At 44.2% G+C, this 10710-nt stretch overlaps 2 protein-coding genes across 3 annotated transcripts; both read right to left on the bottom strand.

The window, feature by feature from the left end:
* Positions 1 to 730: 730 nt before the first annotated feature.
* LOC145859192 (nucleolar complex protein 4 homolog) lies at positions 731 to 6704 on the bottom strand. Its single transcript, XM_082958141.1, has 5 exons — positions 5809 to 6704; positions 4254 to 4352; positions 1585 to 2298; positions 1379 to 1497; positions 731 to 1174 (listed from the first exon to the last, which is right to left on the bottom strand). Exons 1-3 carry the CDS (start codon positions 5884 to 5886, stop codon positions 2221 to 2223), a joined length of 255 nt encoding a protein of 84 aa, XP_082814267.1. The 5' UTR covers positions 5887 to 6704; the 3' UTR covers positions 731 to 1174; positions 1379 to 1497; positions 1585 to 2220.
* Positions 6705 to 6790: 86 nt separating this feature from the next.
* On the bottom strand, positions 6791 to 9958 carry LOC106563154 (pseudouridylate synthase 1 homolog). 2 transcript variants are annotated; one of them, XM_014128418.3, is made up of 6 exons: positions 9739 to 9958; positions 8715 to 8947; positions 8473 to 8610; positions 8178 to 8280; positions 7168 to 7865; positions 6791 to 6967 (listed from the first exon to the last, which is right to left on the bottom strand). In XM_014128418.3, the coding sequence occupies exons 2-6, from the start codon at positions 8910 to 8912 to the stop codon at positions 6929 to 6931; spliced, it is 1176 nt and encodes a 391-aa protein (XP_013983893.3). In that variant the 5' UTR covers positions 8913 to 8947; positions 9739 to 9958; the 3' UTR covers positions 6791 to 6928. The 2 variants fall into 2 exon arrangements, with proteins under 2 accessions (XP_013983893.3, XP_013983892.3); XM_014128417.3 differs by having other exon boundaries at positions 9462 to 9949.
* Between the last annotated feature and the right edge of the window lie 752 nt (positions 9959 to 10710).

Here is a 10710-nt window from a genome sequence, read left to right as displayed (position 1 = left end):
GATTCCAATGAAGGACACACTCATGTGAGAAAAGCGGAATCTATTTTAATGCAATACGGATTTCGAAATATATAGACCGAATCTTTCAACAGCGAGAAAAAATCCTTTAATTAAAAAAATATACACGTACTGTAGCAGTTTAGGACAGATCCATACAGCTATGGGTGCCTTCCTCCTCCGGTACACTAACTCTGTAAAAGTGTGTATCAATTTAACCTTTGGTTTTCTGAAAATGATTTCTGACTGATATGAAAGACAAGGTCCTTATGTTTCCTAAACCGTACTGCAAGTTATGTGCGTTGATGTCGAGACCAAGCATCTGAGCGCTTAACAAAACTCCCCCGTACAGAAGACGCTTAATGACTATGTTTAAGGTAACAGAATCATGATCAACCGCTAGGTGGATTTCTGACATTTCTGAACAACTTCCTTGCCTTTTTTTTTATATCTCAATGCGCCCATTCAAATGCATTATAAACATGGTGCATAGAGTTGTGAATGCATCTTTCAAGTGCAACTCCCTCCCTGTCAAACTTTATATGACTAATGTTTAAAATGGTTATAGAAATTGTATCACCCCATGTCTAACAGAGATTGCACACATGCATACCAATGTCAACATCTACAAAACATTGTAAATCTTATCTGACAATAAGCCTCAATTGTAAATACAGCACAGTTTTCTAGAAAGGTTTACATTTTTTATTGAACCTTTATTTAACTAGGCAAGACAGTTAAGAACAAATTCTTATTTACAATGACGGCCTACCCCAGCCAAACCCGGGAGACGCTGGGCCAATTGTGCGCCATCCTATGGGACTCCCGATTACGGCCGGTTGTGATACAGCCCGGGATCAAGCCAGGGTCTGTAGTGATGCCTCTAGCACTGAGATGCAGTGCCTTAGACCACTGTGCCACTTGGGAAACACACATGATTGAAGTACAATGAATCCCAAACAGAAAACACAAGAAAAATGTGGAGCTGAAATATAAAGGGGATATCGGAGAGAGGTCCAAAGAGCTGGGTGTATGAATGTCCTGGTGCTGGTTGTCTCTACTCTAGAGAGAAGTGCAGGCCCAGCACCCCCACCCCTCCAGTGCCCTGCAGTAGCTTGATGGCACGGTCAAACTCCAGTGGCACAGTCTTGCTCTGCTTCAGGTCCCGCTCCATCTGCTATGTGCACAGACATGGAAACACATTCCATCAATAACATGGTGACAAACACCAATATAAATATACATGCAAAGAAATGATAACAAAGAAAGAATCCGCACCAGACATTATATCCTAACCAACCAATAAAAAAAACATTTGGATTTTTAAACCACAAGGGGGACCAAAGAGTAGCTGAAGAAAATCACTGTTTGGAGATGTCACCTCAACCCATAGGTGGATAACTCCAGGAGCTCGCTGATGTCATCCTTCTGCTGTGACAGGGGCTTGTTGATCGCCATGGCAGCCTTGGCCACATCAGGCTGGCAATGCTTCTGAAGAGTCTATACTCAGGAGGAACGCAAGAATAAAAAGTTAAGGGCACTGATTTCGTTGTGTTCATGTGTGTTTCTCTGGATATCCCTACACACCTGTAGCTCCCACAGGCTGCTTTCCAGGGCATGGCACTGGGTGGGGTCCTCCTCCTCCATCAGGTAGGGGTCATCACAGGCTTCTGTTCAAGCACACACACTCACAGAGAGAAAATGACAAACAATCTGCTGTCTATTGGAAAGCCCTTTGAGACCTTGCCTAAATGTAAACCCACCACAACATTACAATCAGTATCTAATTCATTCCCATCTCCAGACAGGTGAGTGTATGGGGTGAAATGGGGGCGGTGAATGAGGACTCTGCAGGCCGGATGACAGCGGATCAGGTTGCAGATGAAGGGTATTACCATGAGCAAGGCAGCAGGCACCGCCGTGAGGGCCAGGCGTGACAGACGCTTGGCAAACGCTGCCACCAAGTACTCTGGCAGGTGACTTCGAGAGAAAGACGAGACACAATGGGCAAAAGGTGTTGTTGACTGTTAACAGATTTACAGCAGATGTGAGGATGAAATGCCAGTCATTGATAGTTTAATGGAATAAGCATGAACGAGAGGTCTACTCTCTTTCAGTACAGCATAGCATCCACTCAGATTGTCTTCTATAGAACAGTCTATAAAAACAGACGATGGAAACCCAACTCGCCAACATCATAGGCTATAGCCAGGAAGTCGATCATCAGTGTGGGATTGCTATGTGGGGCAGGATGGAGTCACGGAGGATCACCAGCACCTTCTTGTACACGCTGTTGGGTAACTACAGGGGGCGACAGACAGACATGAGAAGAAAATGTAATTCTGGGTTGCAGACTCCAGTCCAAACAAGGTGGTCTATATGTTATACACTGCTCAAAAAAATAAAGGGAACACTTAAACAACACATCCTAGATCTGAATGAAATAAATAATCTTATTAAATACTTTTTTCTTTACATAGTTGAATGTGCTGACAACAAAATCACACAAAAATAATCAATGGAAATCCAATTTATCAACCCATGGAGGTCTGAATTTGGAGTCACACTCAAAATTAAAGTGGAAAACCACACTACAGGCTGATCCAACTTTGATGTAATGTCCTTAAAACAAGTCAAAATGAGGCTCAGTAGTGTGTGTGGCCTCCACGTGCCTGTATGACCTCCCTACAACGCCTGGGCATGCTCCTGATGAGGTGGTGGATGTTCTCCTGAGGGATCTCCTCCCAGACCTGGACTAAAGCATCCGCCAACTCCTGGACAGTCTGTGGTGAAACGTGGCGTTGGTGGATGGAGCGAGACATGATGTCCCAGATGTGCTCAATTGGATTCAGGTCTGGGGAACGGGCGGGCCAGTCCATAGCGTCAATGACTTCCTCTTGCAGGAACTGCTGACACACTCCAGCCACATGAGGTCTAGCATTGTCTTGCATTAGGAGGAACCCAGGGCCAACCGCACCAGCATATGGTCTCACAAGGGGTCTGAGGATCTCATCTCGGTACCTAATGGCAGTCAGGCTACCTCTGGCGAGCACATGGAGGGCTGTGTGGCCCCCCAAAGAAATGCCACCCCACACCATGACTGACCCACCGCCAAACCGGTCATGCTGGAGAATGTTGCAGGCAGCAGAACGTTCTCCACAGCATCTCCAGACTCTGTCACGTCTGTCACGTCCTCAGTGTGAACCTGCTTTCATCTGTGAAGAGCACAGGGCGCCAGTGGCGAATTTGCCAATCTTGGTGTTCTCTGGCAAATGCCAAACGTCCTGCACGGTGTTGGGCTGTAAGCACAACCCCCATCTGTGGACGTCGGGCCCTCATACCACCCTCATGGAGTCTGTTTCTGACCGTTTGAGCAGACACATGCACATGTGGCCTGCTGGAGGTCATTTTGCAGGGCTCTGGCAGTGCTCCTGCTCCTCCTTGCACAAAGGTGGAGGTAGCGGTCCTGCTGCTGGGTTGTTGCCCTCCTACGGCCTCCTCCACGTCTCCTGATGTACTGGCCTGTCTCCTGGTAGCGCCTCCATGCTCTGGACACTACACTGACAGACACAGCAAACCTTCTTGCCACTGCTCGCATTGATGTGCCATCCTTGATGAGCTGCACTACCTGAGCCACTTGTGTGGGTTGTAGACTCCGTCTCATGCTACCACTAGAGTGAAAGCACCGCCAGCATTCAAAAGTGACCAAAACATCAGCCAGGAAGCATAGGAACTGAGAAGTGGTCTGTGGTCCCCACCTGCAGAACCACTCCTTTATTGGGGGTGTCTTGCTAATTGCCTATAATTTCCACCTGTTGTCTATTCCATTTGCACAACAGCATGTAAAATGTATTGTCAATCAGTGTTGCTTCCTAAGTGGACAGTTTGATTTCACAGAAGTGTGATTGACTTGGAGTTACATTGTGTTGTTTAAGTGTTCCCTTTATTTTTTTGAGCAGTGTAGTTGATCTTATACCTTATACTTCAGAAACCCAAGCCACGACTGCTCAAAGGCACGACCGCTCACAGAACGCCAAGAATCATGGGTTCAATTCCTGCTGGGGCCACCCTACTAACAATGCATGACTAAGTGTCTGCTAAACAATTATGTATATAATATCATTGCTGTTAATTGGCATAAATACAGGTGGGTCCAGTTTCAAACTTGCCTCTTTGGTATACCAAGCACCCCAATGACCGCTTAAATGGTGTAACATTCAAGCAACTAACATGTAGTATTTCATTGAACCCCCTACCTGGATGACTTTCCTTGGGAAGCTGTAGTGTTTACTCCAGTCCAAGTCATGGAGGTGGAACTTCCCTTCCATGGAGGCAAACTTCATCAGGGCACTCTCCTGCATCGGAATAAATAGCATCATCACACTCAACATTTGACTAAATCCATGAAAATATATTTCACACACCACACCAATGATTAAGGCCAATGTTTTTTATTTACCTGTGACCGAGCAGACCCGGGAAAAACACCAGGCCCTAATCATCCTAATTTATGAAGCGGTCGGACCATCAAATAATTGGCATACACAGTACCAGTCAAAGGTTTCACACACTTACTCATGGGTTTTTCTGTATTTGTATTATTTTCTACATTGTAGAATAATAGCGAATACATCAAAACTATGAAATAACACATATGGAATCATGTAGTAACCAAAAAAAGTGTTAAACAAATCAAAATATATTTTATATTTGAGATTCTTCAAAGTAACCAACCTTTGCCTTGACAGCTTTGCACACTTTTGGCATTCTCTCAACCATCTGCATGAGGTAGTCACCTGGCATGCATTTCAGTTAACAGGTGTGCCTTGTTAAAAGTTAATTTGTGGAATTTCTTTCCTTCTTAATGCGTTTGAGCCAATCAGTTGTGTTGTGACAAGGTAGTGGTGAAATACAGAAGATAGCCCTAATTCGTAAAAGACCAAGTCCATAATAAATTCTTATTTACAATGACGGCCTACACCGGCCAAACCCAGACGACGCTGGGTCAATTGTGCGCCGCCCTATGGGACTCCCAATCACGGCCGGTTGTGATGCAGCCTGGAATCGAACCAGGGTGTCTATAGTGACGCCTCAAGCACTGAGATGCAGTGCCTTAGACTGCTGCGCCACTTGGGAACCCATGACAGAGAATGATGGAGGCCACTGTGTTCTTGGGGACCGTCAATGCTGCAGAAATGTTTTGGTATCCTTCCCCAGATCTGTGCCTCGACACAATCCTGTCTCGGAGCTCTACGGACAATTCCTTAGACCTCATGGCTTGGTTTTTGCTTTGACATGCACTGTCAACTGTGGGACCGTATATAGACAGGTGTGTGCCTTTCCAAATCATGTCCAATCAATTGAATTTACCACAGGTGGACTCCAATTCATAAAAACATTTCAATGATGATCAATGGAAACAGAATGGACCTGAGCTCAATTTCAAGTCTCATAGCACAGGTTGACTCTGAATACTTATGTAAATAAGGTATTTCTGTTTTTGCTTTGTCATTATGGGGTAGTGTGTGTAGATTGTTGAGGGACATTTATTTAATCAATTTTAGAATAAGGCTGTGGAAAAAGTCAAAGGGTCTGAATACTTTCCGAATGCACTGTATATGTCTACCCCCTAAAAAAAGCAGGCCTTTTATACTAGGGCCCAGTCTGCTTCTACACTCTTCTTGAGAGTAGAAGCCAGTCTGCTTCTACAAACTTCTTGAGTGAGGATTAGGCAAGAGCTCTATCTGATCTGGTACCAGACTAGAGTCTTCCCTCCTGGCCCTAATATTGACAGTCAGAAAAGTCACTCACTTTAATCTGGTATGATTCACGTCTGATGTGCTCCAGCAGCAGCTCCAAACTGCCATTGTAGCGGTGGCGCATGAACATGCAGTACTTCTCGTCCGCACTGCGACCACCTGCAACAAAACAGTCAGTCAGTCACTGGCATAGCCTCGGGTCCTAGTAAAATAAATCAAATACACCTACATCATTCGTTTGCAGTCCAACTCTATAGATGTCATTCACTAAATACTTTCCCCAATCAGAATACATACGCTGTCATTACTTGGTGAGGAAATGCCACAACCTTTTTTTCCTGGTTGCGGGAGTTGGAGTTTAGCTGATACTCACCTATTAACGTGTCTTCGTTGGGCAGTTTCCCAACATACTGGTCTCCCCTCTAATGATGAGCAGAACAGTTTACTACATCCATTGATCGCACAAACAACTTTCTCTTTCTCTGACTGAGGATGAAAGTGAAGAATGTGCATTGATATCGAATATGGATCGTCAATAACCAATACAACTAGGAGGGCAAAATTGATATGGGGGTCTGATTAGCTAGCTTTCAAAACGCAGCGATAACACGGACCACACAGAACGTTTCTGTTTAGTTACATACCTGAAGATACTCAAGAACGTCTTACACATCGTTGGCATGTTTCCTGCTCTAAATAATAATTGATGTCTATTTTGGGTGTTTTTATATCTGCGCCTCTGAATAGGTGTCCTCTTTTTTACTTAATGTTCTAATTTCGCGCCCTTGCAGTCGGTGGGTATATCGTGCTGGGCATGGCCAAATAATATTCAAAGTACCTCAAATATTCTAGAAAAACTATACTTCCATAATTGATTAACATTATTGTTATCAAATACCATAATTAATTTCATGGCATCGCATCATAGACCTGTCTTCTCAAGCTGTGTTTCTTTTATGAATGCTTCCAGCTAACAAATCCTCCAAAATACAATGTGTTAAAGATTACTACTGGAAAGGATTCACACTCAACGGTTTAAATTAAAGAACAAAATGTTTATTCAAATGAATTATGTAAAATCAGTGGCATTATTGACAACGCATTTCCATAGCAAAACAAAAGCTCCTTCTTGAGAGATACAGCAAAGGGTGTCTTTCTACTCGCTGGAGACTTCAAAGTGCAGAATCTGAACCATTACCCTCATCATCATCCTGAAAATTGAAACATTTTATGGGTTAAAAAAAAAAGAGGGTGATGGCATCTCCCAAAAAGACAGCAGGTTTTATGACTCCTCAGTGTGAACTGCTCCTAGTCGATTAAGCTACTAATGTTGAACATTTTGTAGGACTTACAAAAACAAACAACCACTGACAATTGAGCTGGCAAATATTATTCTGTTGTATTCACCCACCTGCCCCCTGTCCTTATCCTGAGCCCCTTTTGCAGTGGCCTCAAAGTCGTGTATGGGCAGTGTGGCCATCCAGCTGGCCATGGACCCTTCCTGGCACTCAGTCTCCACAATGCTGGGGTAGATGTGTTCCTCCTTGAAGGCCAAGATAGCCTGCTCCTCTTCAGTCCACTCCAGGCACTCATGGAGGCCGTCCCCGCCGAAGCGCTTGTTGTACCTATCAAAGTGCACCTTCTCGAGCACTAGGCCCAGCCCAGGGGCCTTGGGCACATCCACCTTCTCCTCGCCCCAGCTTCGCTTTAACACCTCATCCCCAGAATAGCCCTTCACCACAGCTATCACCAGGCCAATCATTTTCCGGATTTGATGCATCATGAAGCTCTGGCCACGCACGGTAATCTCAGCAAACTCGGCGCCGCCGCGCACAAAGGGCTCGCCACAGGTCATCTCTGTGATGTAGCGGCGGGCGCTGGGGTCCCGCGCGGCCTTCTGGGAGGTGAAGTTGTGAAAGTTATGAGTGCCCTTGTAGCTGCCAAACAGACGGTTTACTCTCTGCAGTGTCTCTGGCTCCAGGCGGAATGCAGCGAAATTCTCGGTGCCATAGTCTTTTGGGGCGAAGGCCAAAGTGGGGAGCATGTAGGAGTATGTGCGGGCATCACAGCTGTTTTTAGAATTGAAGCCCCCAGTCACTCGTTTCAGACCTACCGGGACAAAAAAAAATATCACAAACTATATGGAACCCCATTGGTAACCAAAGCGACCCAAGTTCTTTTTTAGATCAATTTTTAAAAGTATATATTCAAGACAATAAGCAGAATAAACAGCATGAGACAATTAACAATTCCATTGTCATCCCACGTCCAACACATTTTCACTAAAAGTTGAATCAATGACATCCCAAAAGCGACCACCTAGACTTCAAGAACATATTTTTAATTCTGACACCATGGGTTTCCTTGTGAAGGGTTTAGGCTCGTCTCCAACACTTTTAACTGGAAGCAGTGCGATCTCACCCAGCACTCTGATCTGAGGTGGAAGATTGGAGTTGAGCTTTTCCTTTATGTCTTCAATCATCCATAGTTTTAGAGAGACCACTTGACCTGCTGCAGAAACCCCCTGACAAAACAAATGGAGCTGATCACAAAGCAAGGTAATTATCCATTTGTGTTTGATGCCACACACAGTGCATGTCTTACCCTGTGCATTCCATTACTTCAGGTATAAAAACACAGGTAAGTAAGACTACTTGCTCAAGGGACGCATTTGTGCAGACAGCAACTAAGCCCTTTCCATGTTTGTCTCCCATACCTTGTCTGTTCTTGCACATCTTTGGAATGACATTTTTTTCATATCATCTCCATGGTTGTCTGGGATGCACCCTGACTTAATCAGTGCTGTAACCAGCTCATCCTCAATGGTTTTGAACTGGGAAGATCCAGCATTTCTCTGAAACACAAAACAGATTAAGAATTTAGAAAGTAGCAATTTTGTTTAAAAACATCCCTCAATGGGATACAATTTATGGAAAGATTAAGAGGGTTAATACCAACCTGCATACCGTAGTAACCTTTGCCTGAATACGCCAAAAGCAGGACCACTTTTCTTTTGGGGAGTTTCCTCTCATCGCCAGTCTGTTCTACATCAGACTTAAGCTTCTTTCTGATGTGCCCATTCTCACCCGACTCTCTATTTCCCTCCTCCACTCGTTTCAGTGGCTTTGTCTGCGCATTCCCTGACTCTTCGCTCATTATCCACCTTATCCCTGCACACTTGTAAAGCCAACCTGATAAAAACACAAAAAAATAGCTAGTGAGTGAAGGGATGTATTTAATTCAAGTTATGACATTTCAGCCCTGTTCATTCACTACCAGGGTAAGTGTGCACTCACACCTAGTTATTCCACATATACAATTCCTTGATCTAAGATATGATTTTCAGATAAGGGGAGTGAAGATAACCAGACAGGAGGGAACAACTTTCTGAAATTAAATCCATCCTCGGGCTGAAATCAATACTTAGCACCTTCACCATATGTACTATGGTGAAGGTGGGTAGGTACTCATCTAGAAGGTATGGATATGTAAATACAACACGGTTCATCACTACAGGGGACATCCTTCCAATAATGTCAGATCTACAGGACTAACGTTACCTGGAGGAGGTGCCAACAAATGGTCATCATTACTTGACCGCTTAACACGAGTTAACGTTAGAACGCCAGCTACTACAATATCGATGACATACTCAAATCGGATTTCCTCCGAACTAGTCAGCTAATTTGGCTAAATTAAGCTTACCGTTGCTTTTGATACTCAACACTCGTGGACTTGCTATCAAGGCTCGAATTTTCTGCATTGCTCATGTCTTCATTGAATGTTAAGTTTAACAAGCTTCATGATAATGTTAAAGTTCTGAAGATCAAAATTAGGAGATAGCTAGTTATCGTTACAGATTCAGCTAGCTAACTAAACTAGCTTTATCACAAGACATTTCCTATGGTTAGCTATCTAGCTACCATGACTAGCAATAACGCTTTTGCTATAAGTTGAAACAAATCATTTGCAGGAGACTCACGAGTGATCCACGAACAATCGTTAAATAACACGCCTTGCTTATAGCACAAAGTCGAGAGTTCATCCAGTTACGACATTTGTACGATCACAAAAGTGCAAGATGAAACCCTTTTACAAGTAGCTAGCTAACTACCGCTGCACCAAAACACACACATGGACAAGATCAACTTTGACCTTTCTTCTTCGTGTGGCTTTCTGGCAAACTGGACTCTTCTTCTTCTTCTTCTTCTTCTTCTTCTTCTCTCTTTGGGATTTGCTTGGCAGATCGCATCCAACTTTTAGGTGCATACACCACCACCTACTGTACTGGTGTGTGAGGCCGTTAACGGTCTAGCTACATTATATTCTTTGATAAGATAACACAACAATTGCCCTGGCATCTATTACTCCTCTCAACAACAACAAAAAACGCCACCCACCTCACTATTCAACCCTATCTAGTCCTACTCCAGACCAATGGTCTGAGAGGACATAACACTACCACTCAACACCCTTTGCAGATATTCTGCAGCAAATCCTCGCAATCCCAAGTACTTCTCTGCTGCTGCCACCACAACCTCTATTTCTGTGACTTTCGTTTAATTTCTACAGTACAATTGACAACCATGGCTATAAATGCTAAAACTTACTGAAGCACATGTTATTCCTATCACTCTCTATTGACTTCGGCCTACTCGCAGGGATGCTCTTAGGATCCCTCACCCTGGACCCATCTTCCATTACTTCTCTCTTCCCTGTCTCAGCATATGACACCTTCTGCACTACTCTGATCCTGGCAACCCCAACCTGCCTTTCTCTCACTGGGCATCTCTGATCTCCAGCACCATAGGTACCCCTACAGTTTACACCAGGGATCATCAACTAGATTCAGCCGCAGTCTGATTTTTTCTTGAGCGGCTGATCAGGGGGCTGGAACATAATTACAAATAACTTGTAGAGGGCAAATTGACAGCAAGAAGCTCAAACAGATATA

The sequence above is a fragment of the Salmo salar genome, chromosome 11 (genome assembly GCF_965601325.2).
Source record: "Salmo salar chromosome 11, fSalSal1, whole genome shotgun sequence".
Classification (NCBI taxonomy): domain Eukaryota; kingdom Metazoa; phylum Chordata; class Actinopteri; order Salmoniformes; family Salmonidae; genus Salmo; species Salmo salar.
Note: the sequence above shows the minus strand (reverse complement) of the source record. Positions and strands in the feature narration are given on the sequence as shown.